The sequence below is a fragment of the Thalassophryne amazonica genome, chromosome 3 (genome assembly GCF_902500255.1).
Source record: "Thalassophryne amazonica chromosome 3, fThaAma1.1, whole genome shotgun sequence".
Lineage (NCBI taxonomy): Eukaryota > Metazoa > Chordata > Actinopteri > Batrachoidiformes > Batrachoididae > Thalassophryne > Thalassophryne amazonica.
This window is the reverse complement of record NC_047105.1, coordinates 48,645,073-48,661,867: the sequence shown is the minus strand read 5'-3', so window position 1 is coordinate 48,661,867 and position 16,795 is coordinate 48,645,073. Positions and strand designations below refer to the sequence as shown.

At 39.4% G+C, this 16,795-nt stretch overlaps 1 protein-coding gene across 1 annotated transcript in view; it reads left to right on the top strand.

The window, feature by feature from the left end:
* Positions 1-1,792: 1,792 nt before the first annotated feature.
* vgll4b (vestigial-like family member 4b) overlaps positions 1,793-16,795 on the top strand; it is a 143,234-nt gene continuing 128,231 nt past the window's right edge. Inside the window, exons 1-2 of the mRNA XM_034166200.1 lie at positions 1,793-1,936; positions 5,117-5,190. Coding sequence (XP_034022091.1) covers positions 5,127-5,190 — 64 coding nt within the window. The 5' untranslated portion in view covers positions 1,793-1,936; positions 5,117-5,126. The remainder of the gene's footprint in view (positions 1,937-5,116; positions 5,191-16,795) is intronic.

Genomic DNA, 16,795 nt, shown 5'->3' with positions numbered 1-16,795 from the left:
TTTTCCTCAGGCTTTCAAAGAGAAAAGCATGTTCAACAGGTGCTGGCTTCATCCTTAAATAGGGGACACCTGATTCACACCTGTTTGTTCCACAAAATTGACGAACTCACTGACTGAATGCCACACTACTATTATTGTGAACACCCCCTTTTCTACTTTTTTTTTTTTTTACTAATAGCCCAATTTCATAGAGTGTGCATATCATGAATGCTTGGTCTTGTTGGATTTGTGAGAATCTACTGAATCTACTGGTACCTTGTTACCCATGTAACAATAAGAAATATACTCAAAACCTGGATTAATCTTTTTAGTCACATAGCACTACTATTATTCTAAACACTACTGTACTTGACAGAGGACTCTCATCACTGCCCCAGTTTTGAAGTTCAAATTGGGCAGCTCCAAATGTTGCTGTGTTCGCAATGTGTAACTCCACTAAACTTTTGGCCAATCAATAAATGGGCAAAAAGATGGAGTGGGAAAGCCCAGCATGACCTGAGTAAGATGAATACTGCCTGAACGCACCCCTAACTTGCAGTTGCTAAACAAGCGAAGCAAAGCCAAAAAGGCTAACTTTGGTTCATGTGTTTGGGTTGGGTGGGGGTATTACAAAGTTGCATCAGCATATTGCCTTAATATCCATTGCACCGTTTGCATGATGTCACCAAGCTAACCTGGTATTACACATAAATTAAAAATACTAAAATTTCAGTGGCAAGACCAAAGCTCCAACTTCTTTTATGGGCTGTTAGTATGCTTAACCACACAGCAAGCACCATTATCTCAAAAATATTCAGAAACAAACAGTTGAGTCGACAGAGTCAAGTCCACAGCAGCTAGCAGCCAGTGCTAGCGGGGACCTATAAGTCCAGCACAAAGTCCTTCACTCAAAGGAATCACGCCCCTAGTTATTCATAACTTGATACCTTAAAATAGTTTAAACTAAGTTATTTAAAAGCATTGTATTACAAATATTTGAGATAATATGGCTTACACTGCAATTAATTGCACAAACATCTAAGAATTTGGTGCACCAGTAATTCTGTTGAGTGATAGTTTAGTAATGTTTAATTTGCATTTTAGTGTTGTCCTAATTAGCAGATATGGATAACTTTGTGATGTTCACTACTTTGATGGTTATTGAGGCAATATATTGGTTATATACAATGTACCCTCACCCAAGCTACCAATTCTGAAGGCTGCACCCACACCACAAAAATAATCCTGCTAACTTTAGCTTGTTTTGATATCTGTAATGGAGTGGGGGAGCATCATTTGGATTTCATTCATCCTGTTTAGGTCACTCAGGACACCCTTGCTTTACATCTCTACCAATTTGAGTGCTGGGAGTTAATCGTAGATGGGCCTTCCAAGATGGCGACATCTAGAACCATCTATGATTTAAAGGTTAAAGTCATTCAGTTTTGGAAAGAGTTGCTGAAATATCTAGGCCACACAGCAAGCCATACATTACAGTCACTCTGAATTAGTAAGAAATAACTGAATCCATGTCAAACATAACAGGGCGTTCCACTATGACTGATTCCCTGAAGAACAAAAGCAGCGACAACAGTCTTCCCACTCAGGACAGGACAGGCTGCTGTGTGATGCAATGCGTCATTATTATAATATACGCTTACGTCACTCGTTCCATCTTCCACCAATCAGCGGGCTTCACTTTCACCACCTGCTACGAACAGAATTCCATCATTCCAGGCATTCCTGCCCCTTCCACCTCCTCATCAACCCCCCCTTCCTCGTTTACAACCGATTTTGTCCCGACAGCTCAGCGCTATTGTCCGCCCTCGGACAGAGACGTTTAACGTCAGTTTTTTAGTTTATACGTTCTGTGGAATAGTTTTCCCCTTTTATTTTATTTTTTATTGTGTGTGTGTGTACTTTACGGAAGATACCAAAGTGGCGCGTGAAGGAGGAGGTATGTTGCCAACATGAAGTTGTGTCTGACATTTGTTCGGCTAACTGCAGCTCCGCGGGACGGATTTACGCAGCTTTTTAGACTAATTTAAGCACGAAAATTGCGCCCGCTTTGTTTTTACAGAAGCGCTGAGTGAAATTTCATTCACAACATTCCAAGTGGCCGCTTTCCAAACTTTCTAACACGTTAGGTACTCCAGTTAGCTTACAGCGGTCTGTGTTATATTAATGTTCAGAGAAGCAAAGAAGTGTAACCTAAACCTAGCCGTAAAATCAGGCATAAATCTTGTTGTCAGTGCTCTATTTGTGCTTGATTCCTTGTACTCATGGCTGCTGATAAGGACTCTGTGTGTCACTGCTGCTGTCGAGAATTAAAGTAGAATAAGTAAAGCCCTTCAACGTAGGAAGCACTTGGTAAAGATAATTAGATCAATCTCTGCTTTATGTTTGCCACGATAACTACTATTAAAGTGTGTTTGTTGGAATAATGTACCTTTTTAAAAAGCAGTTTTCTTGGAGAACTGAGAGAAAAGTATATTTGGAATGTAGAGAGAGGACTTGAGAGATTGTTTTAAAAAAATCTGCAAATACCAGTCATAATTTAGACTGGAGGCTGACAGTGCAAAAAAAAAAAAAATCACAATTCTGTCACACCAGTACTGAACAGAAAAACCGCTGCGTTAAAAGTCAAAACTCTTAAAGATGCAGTTGCTGGGAAATGACTGTACATCTAGAAAGTATTCACAGTGCTAAACATTTTCTGCATTTTAGCCTTTTAGCCAAAATGGATGATATTAATTTTTTTCCTCAAAATTCTGCACACAATACCCCATAATGGCAATGTGAAAAGGTTTTTTTTTTTTTTTTAGATCTTGCTAATTTAAAAAAAAAAAAAAAAAAAACTTGATCTGAATCAACCTTTGTCAGTCAATAAAGCATACCATGCTACATAGCACTCTCAAATATGAAAGAAATTCAGTCTTTTTTTGACAGCATTATTATTTTTTTAAAATTTGTTCAATGTTAAAGGATAAGGATTTTTCCAGTTTTTCAAGATTTTTCCTGAGTTTGACCTATGACCTTGAAAATTGAATCAGTTCTTGCCTATCAGGATATGAATCCTTTTTAAAAAATCATAATGATATATGAACAGTTGTGAGTTACAGGCTGTTTACAAACAGACAGACAAACAAACAAACGGGTAAAAACATAACCTCTACCCAACTTCATTGGCAGAGGTAACTAAGAAATTACATGTACATAAGTATTCACAGCCTTTGCCATGCCATCAAAATTGAGCTCAGGTGCATCCTGTTTACACTGATCATCCTTAAGATGTTTCTACAGCTTAATTGGAGTCCACCTGGGGTAAATTCATTTGATTAGACATGATTTGGAAAGGCACACACCTGTCTACATATAAGGACCCACAGTTGACAGTGCATGTCAGAGCACAAACCAAGTCAAAGGAATAGTCTGTCGACCTCTGAGACAGGATTGTCTCAAGGGGCAAATCTGAGTAATGGTACAGAAACATTTCTGCTGCTTTGAAGGTCCCAATGAGTACAGTGGCCTCCATCATCTATAAATGGAAGAAGTACAGATCAACCAGGACTCTTCCTAGGGCTGGCAGCCCGTCTAAACTGAGTGATTGGAGGAGAAGGGCCTTAGTCATGGAGGTGACCAAGAACCCATGGTCACTCTGTTAGAGCTCCAGCATTCCTCTGTGGAGAGAGGAGAAGCTTCCAGAAGGACAACCATCTCTGCTGTAATCTACCCTTCAGGCCTGTATGATAGAGTGGCCAGACGGAAGCCACTCCTTCATAAAAGGCACATAGCAGCCCACCTGAAGGACTCTCAGACTATGAAAAACAAAATTCTCTGGTCTGGTGAGAAAATGATTGAACTTTTTGGTGTGAATGCCAGGCATCATGTTTGGAGGAAAGCAGGCACCATCCCTACAGTGAAGTATGGTGGTGGCAGCATCATACTGTGGGGATGTTTTTCAGTGGCAGGAACTGGGAGACTAGTCAGGATTGAGGGAAAGATGAATGCAGCAATGTACAGAGACATCCTGGATAAAAAAAAAAAAACTGCTCCAGAGCACTCTTGACCTCAAACTGGGGTGACAGTTCATCTTTCAGCAGGACAATGGCCCTAAGCACACAGCCAAGATATGAAAGGAGTAGCTTCAGGACAACTCTGTGAATGTCCTGAGTGGCCCAGCCAGAGCTCAGATTGAACATCTCTGGAGAGATCTGAAAATGGCTGTGCACTGATGCTCCCCATCCAACCTGATGAAGTTTGAGAGGTGCTGCAAAGAGGAATGGACAAAACTGCCCAAAGATAGGTGCACCAAGCTTGTGGCATCATATTCAAGAAGACTTGAGGCTGTAATTGCTGCCAAAGGTGCATCAACAAAGTGTTGAGCAAAGGGTGTGAATACTTATGTACATGTGATTTCTTAGGGTTTTTTAATTTTAATAAATTAGGAAAAATAAAAAAAAAATAATGTCATTATGGGGTGTTGTGAGTAGATTTTTGAGGGGAGAAAAATCAATTTACTCCATTTTGGAATAAGGTGTAACATAACAAAATGTGGAAAAAGTGAAGCGCTGTGAATAATTGCCAGACGCACTGTTGATCATTGCTTTCCTGGATGCCTAGTATCTGGTCTGTGATTGTAATAGGATGCCTGCAAGACCATTTGGAGCCTCTAGTGACATGGCAACAACTATCGTCATGCCATTTCTGTGGAATGTCTTTGTCAGTTAAGCATTATTTATTTTGTCTTGATCTAAAAGCCAAGAGGAAGCAGTCTTATTCTCAGTATACATTGGACAGTGTATTTACAAACGTACAAGTGCTAAAAGTGTTTAAATTCTCATCACATGTGGATTTGATGAATCTTATTTTGTTGTTTGCCTGTATTTATTTATTTGTTTGCTCTTCTGCATGCTTATATAGTTTTTCCAGTACCTTTTTTTTTTTTGCCATGAAATACCCATAGGTGCTGATGTGGCAGTAGAGCACAACTTACTGCTACGACAACTACAACTGCTATTACTATAGTGACATGACATTTATTGCACATTAACTAAGTTTGGCATGTGTAATACTACACAGCTTGCTCATTTGACCCCATACATATTCAAAAGCAGTTCTCTTCTTTTTCCTGCAGGCGGCCAACCATGGAGACACCACTGGATGTTCTGTCAAGAGCAGCATCATTAGTTCATGCAAATGAAGAAGAAAGTAAGTTACAATGGACTAATAGTTCATTATGTGCTGTGCTTGTCTGGAAGTGGAGAGTGACAGATGGTTTTCCCCTCGTCTTGTTTTCACTTTTGTGCTGTTGAAAACTGCACTGTAGCAAAATAACTCTCACGTTTTGTATGATTACAGTTGTGTTATATACTGATGAAGTGCTGCATTATGTTCAGCCATAAGCCTCTGCCCCAGCCTTCCTACAGTAAGACAATAGGCGTCTTTGTGCCGTGAAAGCGTCCACTTGCAGATGCACAGGCAAATCAGACCAACCGCACTCAACTGCCACCCGTAGTGCTTTCTAGCCAGCTGCTCACTTGGGTTTACCTGGTCTGTATTGGAAAAAGCATGTGGAAGATTTCTTTATATTTCTGTCTTCTGCCAGTTACCGTCTCCAGCTTTCTGTCCAAGTCTTAATTTGATCCATTTCTCTTTTTGTCATCTTTTGTTCCCCTGTGTCGGCCTCCTTGTTTTACTCACTTTGTCCCACTTCCCCTGATCTTTTTTCTGTTGTTATAGCATGCTATTTTGATATATATTAATATCAAAACAGCATTGCAGCAAGTTGTCAGGGTCCTGGTGCTTGATGTAAGGTTATGAGACTTGCCAGTGACTTAAGGTAATGACTGGATGTGCTTGGTACTCGGTCTCTCCAGAAAATCCTTGGATACAGATGGAATGACTTTGTGTCTAGAGAGCAGTTATTTGGGGGAAACTATGATGAGTCATGCAATTTCCATTGTGATGCAACTTCAGCTACAACAATGTGGCAATGTGGTGTTCTTCTCTGTGTGTAATCTAGCATGAGGTGTCTCATTGCTGAGGACCCAGAAACTGGAAAAGGCCACGAGGTGTCACCTGCCTCCTGCAGATTGATGGCTACTTTTAGAAGTGGGGATGTGCTGTTTGTTTGTCTGGGTGTTTGCCATTCGCAACCAAGAGCCATTCTCCAGTGTGATGGATATGGTCACCTGCCGCACCAGCACATGCTGCAAGACCTGACATAATGGCTTGTCTTTACCTTTCGCCTTTTGTAATCATATCTGGCAAAATGTGTTCCAAGATTAAGGAGAAATAAAACAAAACTTGTCTGTAGTTGTTGCTGCAGCCAGCAGGCCAGAGCTGTGTGAAATATACAAGGAAACCACTGATCCAGTATCTGCACTGTGGAGCAGGAGCTGTTTATTTTCTCAGTCTTTATGGTGACCTCAACAGATTGTGTGAGTGAAGGGTTTATGAATATAATAATTTGTGTCTGGCTGTGCAGGGAGATGAACAGAAGCCAAAAACAATATTCTGGTGGATGTGTGAATTGTTCTTTTGTTTTGGGGAAGTATAACGTTTCAGATCACACTTTGATGGTGAAGTCAGCAAATGATGTCTTTTATTCTATTAAGTGGAAAAACAAATGTTTTTTTTTTGTTACTTTGGCTACCTACTTTTCACAGATAATTTGCCGAAAAAACAAACAAACAAAAAAGCACTATACCTTCCTGAAGAAATTTCGTGCATTTTATTTAAAGTCCCCTTTTTTTGAGGTGACATAAAAACATGTATTCACTGACTGACTCTGAACAACTGGAAATAATTTTAACAGCCAGTGCTTTGGACTAAGTAAACTGTAAATCAGCTTCCTTACTTTATTTTTTAATTTTATTTTATATATATATATATTTTTTTGCAAAAATTGTTTTGTTGCTTTCCTCCCCACGTTTCTTGCTTCCCTGCAGTGTTTTTTTTTTTTTTTTTGCACTGATGTCACATTCTGTAATGTTTTTTGCATGGTGTCTTTGTCCAAAGACAAAGCACGCGACCTGCTTCTATAATAATAGTACAGAAGGAATGGGCGGGAAGTCAGATAACCTACTGAAATACTTGTCAAACCAGCTAGTTTGCTTAAATTAGTGATCAGTCTGTCAGCCAACTGAATAACAGGCAGTTAAGTCACAAACTGTTTGCTTGTTTGCATTTATGACAAGCCTTGATGGAGTGCTCAGGCAGCACTTAACAGCTGAACGCCCAGAAAAGTTTGGACTTGCCTTTACCAGAGCTGATGTTTTTTTAAATTTAGTTTATTTATTTTATTTTTTTTTAGCTCAGGATATTCCAGTGCTGCAGTTTTTTGACATTTAGAGCTTAAATGAAAAAGAATGGGTAATTTATTTAAAACAACAACTTTGCAGACATTTCTTGGTTGCATTGAATTGTAACAGCAAGATAACAGCACTTTGGTTATACAATATTAATAATAATAACTAGAAGCACTCGGAGAGCGCAAACCTCCGCCAAGGCCATAGGGTCACTGATGTCACATGGAATACCCTTTGGCAAAGAGACTTATTCAATGTCATTTCACGCATCTACCGTCATGTTTCGGATTCAGTGGTTAACCCTCTGGGGTCCGAGGGCATTTGTTGGACAGTTCACTTGCGTGGCATAAATGTTTTATTATTGCTATTAACAGCACTCCCTGCATCCAACAATCAAGTTTTATGTCTCTTTTTTTTCAGGACAACCTGTACTTTCAAAATATACTTATATGCTATAGTTGTGTTTTATAAGTGTAGTAAAGGTTTATAATCAGAAATAAAGGAAAAAAGCGGAAAATAATTTTCCACACAATTATTCAAAACACACAGCAAACTGTAATAAACTAGTAACACATCACTCCTAAAAACAGCAAATGTATTTATAAAGAGAAACTGCATGAACACCACAACTTTTTTTGTTTTCTGATAAGTTTATTCAATGAGGAGAAACAAATGCTAAATTATTGTTGCGTCGTAACTTAATTTTTGTTCATCCTTTGTGACCCGTCTTCATGAAGTTGAATGCAACAATGTTGAAATTGGCCCTATCCTGCAATGATAAAGAATCCTTAAAAAAATTGCTAGATCCGGATAGTGTTCTGGATCATTACCAAAATCTAATAACTTCTGAGTTAGGGCAAGATACACCCCTGGTAAAAATTTCATTGAAATCCGTTGAGGATGTTTTGAGTAATCCTGCTAACAAACCAACCAACCAACCAACCATCAAACAAACGGACGCGACCAAAAACATAACCTCCTTAGAGGTAATAATACAACCCCAATTCCAATGAAGTTGGGATGTTGTGTAAAATGTAAATAAAAACAGAATACAATGATTTGCAAATCCTCTTCAACCTAAAAAAGTTATTTATAATTTAGTAAAGCTTGGTCTTAGCCATCATATATGACGGTGTCGGCCCCAGAGTATTAAACTGTTGGTCTATTTTTTTTTTTTACGCAGTTGTTCACAAAGTGGTGATCCTTGCCCCATCTTTGCTTTTGACCGGCTGAGCCTTTTGTGGATGCTCCTTTTATACCCAATCATGACACTCACAATTACTGTCCTCAGTTCCCAAACAATTATTGAGTGTTGTTAGAAGGAAAGGTGATGTAACCCAGTGGTAAACATACCACTGTCCCAGCTTTTTTGAAACGTGTTGCAGGCATCCATTTCAAAATGAGCAAATATTTGCACAAAAACAAGAAAATTTATCGGTTTTAACATTAAATATCTTGTCTTTGTGGTGTATTCAACTCAATATAGGTTAAAGAGGATTTGGAAATCGTATTTTGTTTTTATTTACAAGTTACACAACGTCCCAACTTCATTGGAATTGGGGTTGTAATAATAATAATGTTGTTGTTATTATTTAATGGTAACAATTAGGGCTGAAGCGATTAATCGAGTAATTCAATTACAAAAAATGTTCGAGGCAAATTCTTTGCCTCGAAGCTTCACTTAAAGCTGTAGTACATATGCAAGGACTGTAGATGGCACTGTAATGCTCCCACAAAAAAACGAGAAGAAGACCGTAGAGCATGCCCATAACCAATGTAAGCGCTAATCAATGTAGCAGGCTACACATTTACAAAGCCACATGCTGAGTAAAATAAAACCTCTTAAGAGAAAGGGTCTGTGCTGATCGTCTGAAACAGACTTATTGTGCATTTAAAGTGAAGCAGTGTGTTTTATATATAGTTTTTAAAACGTGGTTTGCTCCATTGGCTGCTCTCCACCTCTGCAGATGAAGCGAAAGCAAGTGCACTTTAAATTAATCATGTTTATCTATTCAAAAAAATGCTTTTTTCAGATTTGATAAGAGTTTTTATCAACAGGATGTAGAGTTAATTTATCAGTGCAGCTGTTGTGGAAATGTTGCACTCCACAGCCGTTTTTTCAATGGCTTTGTTATTCGCCAAGTATCCACAGAATACAAGGAATTTGACTTCGGTTTGAGCTGCTTTGTACAGCATGTAGAAATATACACTAAACACTGAATAAATCACAGCAATAAAAAGTGCAAATGAAATGTGCAAAAAGAAAAAAAAAAAGAATGTTCTGTCTGCAGACTGAAGATTTCACAGAGTGCCTGGGTTTATAGTTTGGCAAAGCTCCAAAACTCTTAATAATGTGAAAAAATAAATAATTATTTGGGAAAACAGAGGGAACATCCTAAACTTAAAAATCTGCATGGTGGCACAGTGACATTGTGCCATTGCTTAGGGAGAGCCCTGCCACTACTGATATGGTTTAAAAATACAAAAGTGGTTTTTTATCTGATTACTCGGTTAATCGATAGAATACTTGATTCCAAAAATATTCGATAGCTGCAGCCCTAGTAACAATAGTTTTTAAAAACGAGTTACTGCTTGCAAAGAAGCAGAGTCCATGGGTTTGAACAATGAATTGAAATGTCTGTATGAGCTGTCAGATAGTTGTAATATGGTCTCAGTGAATGCTTGCTGTGCAGCGTTATGAAATAAGTAAAATGCACACACATAAAAATTTCGCTGAAGTATCTCTCTTGGTTTTAATGGTCAATAAATAATTTTCTAAATATGTTTTACAGTTCGTAACATTATTTTCAATACAAGTAATTTGGTAACATCAAAAATTGTCTGACATTTTATTACCCTGGGTACTGGTGAAGCAGTGATAGCAGGGTATTGTTGTACTGGGTACTGACATGCATGCTTGTGTGTGTCTGTAGACAAGATAACTCAAAAACGGCTGGACGGATTTCCTTCAAACTTGGTGAGAGTATTATTGATATCTAGAGGAGATTAGATTTTGGTGTAGAGTGGTCAAGGTCCAAGAAAACACGGTCTTGACCAATGTGTGCTATGATTTGATGTGATGCTGTACTTGTTTCAGAGAATCTATTTGCACTTAATTTTATTCTATGTCTCTTTCACAAACACATTGAACATGTGCACTGCTTGTAGCAGGGTTTATACTGTTGAAAGGCAGCTAGAACATCTACCTTCTGATTGAAGAACAAACTGTTGAAAAGCCAAAACTAATCACAGGTCTGTGGTCAAGAACTCCTGGTCTTGACTGTGTGCTAATTACATATCTAGTAAAAGTGCAGTGAAGTCATCTGCTCATTATATTTAAAGATAAACGCAAGGAAGTGCTTAATATGTGCTGTCACTCCTCCATAGCAATTTTGGTGGTTACTTGTCAGAAATATAGCTTGCTGTGTGTTCCGCCCTTCCTGGAGGCAAACTTGCATTTGAAAAGAAGTTAAACGAGACTGATTTCAGGTTCAGCTGTCATAGTCACTGTTTGGGTTTTTGTGTGTAGTTCATCATTTTTACAGCTTTGAGGATTACGCTTTGTCTTTGTTTTTGATGGACATTTCCAACGTGCAGGCCCTTGTTATACGGTGCATCCAGAAAGTATTCACAAGGGCTTCACTTCTTCCACATTTTATGTTATGGCCTTATTCCAAAATGGAGTAAATTAATTTTTACCCTCAATATTCTACTCACAACACCCCGTAATGACAACATGAAAAAAAAATGTTTTTTTGAAACTGCATCTATCTTTGAGCAGTTTTGCACATTCTTCTTTGCAGGACCTCTCAAGCTTGGTTGGATGGGGAGCATTGGTGCACAGCCATTTTCAGATCTCTCCAGTGATGTTCAATCAGATTCAGGTCTGGGCTCTGGCTAGGCCTCTCAAGGACATTCAGAGTTGCCATGAAGCCACTCCTTTGATAGCTTGGCCGTGTGCTTAAGGTCATTGTCCCGCGGAAAGATGAACTGTTGCCCCAGTCTGAGGTCAAGAGTGCTCTGGAGCATATTTTCATCCAGGATGTCTCTGTACATTGCTGCATTCATCTTTTCCTCAATCCTGACTAGTCTTCCAGTTCCTGCAGCTGAAAAGTATCCCCACAGCAAGATGCTGCCACCACCATGTTCCACTCTAGGGATGGTGCCTGATTTCCTTCAAACATGATGCTTGGCATTCATGCCAAAGAGTTCAATCTTTGTTTCATCAGACCAGTGAATTTTGTATCTCGTGGTCTGAGAGTCCTTCTTGAAGGTTCTCCTTTCTCCATAGAGGAAAGCTGGAGCTCTGACAGAGTGACCATCAGATTCTTGGTCACCTCTCTAAGGCTGTGAATACTTATGTACATGTTAGTTCTTAGTTTTTAAAATTTTTAATAAATTTGTAAAACTCTCAAAAAAGCTTTTTTCACATTGTCATTATGGGGTATTGTCTGTAGAATTTTGCGGTGTGTAAAAAGTGAAGAGCCGTGAATACTTTCTGGATGCACTGTACCTTTGTAGACTTCCGAAAATGGCAGTGCGTCATTCCAAAGAGGGTCTGTGGTTTAGGGCCACACTAGCAAGTGTGACCTTTTGTTTTTGACAGGAACCACAACAAAGGAGAACTCTTGCCAAGAAAAGGTGTTTGGCTGAGATTTGTATAGTGCCCTCTGTTCTGTTTCTGTGTGCACATTGATACAGTCAAATTCTGCCTGTTTGCTGAGAGGATACACACACAATCACACTCACAGAATACCCCCTTCATTGTTATAGTTTCCATGGTTTGTTTAAACATCACCTTTCTTTTTGTTGCTCTTGTTGAGAGTTTGGGAGAAAGGGAAGGACCTCATTGAATGGGCACTCTACTTTGCTACATTAGGATTAAGGTTAGGCAAGCGACATACTACATACAGGGTGCACAAAATAATGGAAATCATTTCAGCTTATCAAACTGATATAGCAACATGCACTTCTGAGGATGGTCAAATATCTTCTTGAATCCATCATCTGTCAGCAACACAAACTTCTGCTGATGCATTTTTGGTGAAAGTCACTATCTGTAAAAATGACACTCTGATCCTCTCCTGTACCCTTCTGTAGGTTTGTCCTGAATTCTGGGAGCAGTGTGTTGCTGTTGCTTTTTGTACAATGCTCTAAATAGATTTTGTTATTGCTGACAAGTTTGGCCATTGGGGCGCATCTAGCTCTGTTGATAGAACAGGTTGGAATCTATCTGATGGGTTGGTTAATTCTGTGCCCGGTTGTGGCTAAGTGTTGAAGTGTCTTTAACAAACCAGAAATAAATTTGTTGAGTTTTTACCTGTGTCGCAGAAAGCAGAGCAGGTCTAGGAACTGCTTGACTGTGTGTGTTTCTGTCTCTGTTTGGTCGATGTATACATGGTATCTTGAAAAAGGCTTTGTGTGTCAAGGTGAAACTTGGTACATAAGGTCACCTCACTTGGACCTTACATAAGGTCACCTTGGACAAGATTGAAATTTAGTTTGTCTTAATTCTAATTGTGGCCACCAGTGGCGGAGTGTCTGAAGCCTTGCTTGTATGTGATGCATTGACAATGGCTTTGAGTATGAAAGTGATGCTTGGTGCAGAAGGCCATTTCACCAAGACCTCGGACAAGTGAGATATTATCTATATTTTCATTCTTGAGTACACAATATCTTGACAAATACTTTATGTATAAAGGTGAACCTTGGTATAAAAAGACCTTGGAAATCTTTAACATTGGTGCATTTTGAATGCAATTATGGCCACAAGGAGGCAGAGTTTCTGAAACCTTCTGTCTTAACAATGACTAATATGTAAAGGTCAAGCTTGGTAAACAGGTCATATTATTAAAATGATGATAATGATGATGTTAGGCTCGTGGACTCAGGTATAAGTATTGGCCTTATATCATGGGGTTTTGTTTAACACTGAGAAAGATCAAATTGGAACAAGCCAGTTGGTTCCTGATTTTGCATGGCCATAACAAAGCCTGCATTGGCAACAGCCCTGAGTGTAGGAGTTGTTTGGCTTAGTCAGGCTTTGCACAATAATAATAATAAAAAACCCTATTAAAGCACAACGGATAAGACGCTCCTCATTACATGTTGCAGCTTGTTGATGTGTGGTGGTGAGAAAAAAAGTGAAATTAGAAATCTTGCATTTAACACTTTGTATGAACCCTGTTGAAGACAGATGTAATGTAATGGTGGATAAATTCTTCTCTTTCTGTTGTCTTCTCTATGAAGTTGTTTAGACTTTTGTCTCGTCATCTTTTATAATAGAAAACTGTTGTCACTGTTGTTTTACAGGCTTGGCTTGCAACAAGAGACGAGGGACATGCAGAATTCAGAAAAGTAATGCACATTTGCTGCATTGGTATTTGATTGAGCTTGGCTTGCTGCAGTGTTGACAGATGTGAGAAGAAAGGGTCTTTCTGAGGATTTGCACAAAACATTTAATGAGATGAACAAAAACAAAGCGCAGAGGGACACTGTGGAACATGTTGCTATCTAGTGTGTTTGCAAGTGTGTGTAACTTTTTTATATTCATATTATTGGGTGTATGTCATAGAAGTGACATGCATAGAAGTGTATGCATGATAAACACGATTGTGCAGTCTTGTATTTACAGCAGCAGCTGTATTTCTTGCCTTTTTTTGCCAGTCATTGTGAATTGCAGTGCCACTGATAAATGGGATTCGTAGCTGTAAACACGAGTACCGGTATTTGAGTGGGCCCAGGAGTCTTCAGTAGGTAAATCATCTTTGGTTATCAGTGAAAGCTTTATCTATGCTGTAAATGATTCAGTGCAGACTTGGTGAAAGTGATCAACAGATGTAGGACTTAATCACACAGCCCGCATCTAGTGCTGTCGTTATTCCTGTTGTTCTTGAATTGTTTTCACACATCGAACTTGTTTCAACCTGTGGCTTGGACACTTTTGCATAAAATCTTTCAGCAATGCTCCTCTTTATTGGTTTTGTGTGTGTGTGTGTGTGTGTGTGTGTGTGTGTGTCTTCTGTGCAGGTTATTTGATGCTGAGTAAAGCCTTGGTTAAAATTTAAACTGTGGTTAAAAAGCTGGTGAGGAAAACTGACAACTTCACCTCCTTTCTTCCCCTTCCATCTTTCTCTGCTCTCTACTTATCTCTTATGGCCCAGTCACACGGCACTTAACGAAGGGCAACGAAGCCCTGACGAAACAAGAAATCTGGACTTTCGTTGACTTTCGTTGGCATTGTTTAACCTTCGCACAGCTTCGTTCCTGCAGCTGGCACTTCTTCAGGATTTTTAAACTGCTGAAAAATTTGAACGAAGGGCAACGAAAACCTCAATTCATCCGTGTTTCGTTTTGCTGTCATTCTTGACATTTTTAATCCTTTGTTTAGTTTTTGTAACGTTATTGCTTCATTTGACTTCGTTGGAGCAGCTGAATGTTTTCATACAGTGCAGAAGCCGGTTTGTGAGCACTGAGGCTGCTGCTGCTGCGTTCATGTACTGTTGGAAACTACAGGGCCTGCTTGCTTGGACTTTATTTTTATCTGTGTGGGGGGTCAGGTTCAATGGGCTCAGGCACCTTACATACGCCAGAATTAATCTTTTGTGTGGATATAATTAATTATTTTGGCACAAGCAACTACTGAATTTGAAACAACAAAAATTTGTGTAATTTCCGACGGTACTTGAATGCAGCATTAGCAGCAGCAGCTCCTACGTGCGCTTCTAATTTTGTATTAAATATAACAATGTGAGTGTAGGAATGACAATCCAGTCCTTCTGTACATGTGGCAACAGGCAGATGAATCAAAATGATGATATAAAGAGCTGTTCTGGAAGGAAGAATTCACATTGTGCATCAGTGGAAATAACCACACATGTGAGTCAATGTGCGTTCACACGCACTGATTAATTTACTGCTCTGATATATGCTCTGCTCAATCATCTTTACACTTATATTTATATTTATTCCCCCTTTTCACAGTTTTCTGTTATAAATCAATATATATGGATTAGTAACGTAATACAGTGATACAGCAGTGACCACAGCACACTTTTTTTTTTTTTTTTAAATTGGAGCGTGTCATCAGACAGTGCGGGTTCTGATGATGATGGAGATCCCTCTTTTGTTCTGGACGAGGAACCAGAGCAGGTGGTCCACCGACGTGTGCACAGATCTTCACAGCTTGTGTTTGCAGTTTCCTCCGGACTCAGGCGCTATGAGCTCCATCCCAGCGCCGAGTCCTGGAACTCAGAGATGCAGACACACACACTGCTCCAGCTGTGGCTCCAGGCACGTTTCATTTAAAGCGTCGAGATTGCTAGCTTCGGTTTTGTTAAGTTCCTCTTTCGTCCCTTTTTGCGCTCTTGCCTTGTAGGCTGTTCGGTGATAAAGCTCTTTCGTCCACCTTTTCTCAACAAATTGTGACTTTTTAAAACTTTTTCCCTTCGTTCAGGAATCGTCGTGTGCCGTGTGACTGGGCCATTAACTGCTATACAAGAAGTTATTGAAATGGTGTTTGGCCGATCATCATTACAACCCCAATTCCAGTGAAGTTGGGACGTTGTGTAAAATGTAATTAAAAACAGAATACAATGATTTGCAAATCCTCTTCAACCTATATTCAATTGAATACACCACAAGACGAGATATTTAATGTTCAAACTGATAAACTTTATTGTTTTTGTTCAAATATTTGCTTATTTTAAAATGGATGCCTGCAACACATTTCAAAAAAGCTGCCACAGTGGTATGTTTATCACTGTGTTACATCACCTTTCCTTCTAACAACACTCAGTAAGCGTTTGGGAACTGAGGACACTAATTGAAGCTTTGTAGGTGGAATTCTTTCCCATTCTTGCTTGATGTACGACTTCAGTTGTTCAACAGTCCGGGGTCTCTGTTGTCGTATTTTGCGCTTCATAATGTGCCACACATTTTCAATGGGCGACAGATCTGGACTGCAGGCAGGCCGGTCTAGTACCTGAACTCTTTTACTACGAAGCTATGCTGTTATAACACGTGCAGAATGTGGCTTGGCATTGTCTTGCTGAAATAAGCAGGGACGTCCCTGAAAAAGACATTGCTTGGATGGCAGCATATGTTGCTCCAAAACCTGGATGTACCTTTCAGCATTGGATAGTGCCCTCACAGACCACAGCACACTTTTCCACTTTGTGTCTGTCCATTTCAAATGAGCTCAGGCCCAGAGAAGGTGGCGGCATTTCTGGATGTTGTTGATGTATTGCATTCGCTTTGCATGATAGAATTTTAACTTGCACTTGTATATGTAGCGATGAACTGTGTTAACTGACAGTGGTTTTCTAAAGTGTTCCTGAGCCCACGCGGTAAGATCCTTTACACATTGACGTCGGGTTTTAATGCAGTGCCGCCTGAGGGATGGAAGGTCACAGGCATTCAGTGTTGGTTTTTGGCCTTGCTGCTTATGTGTAGAAAGTTCTCCAGATTCTCTGAATTTTCTGATTATATTATGGACTGTAGAT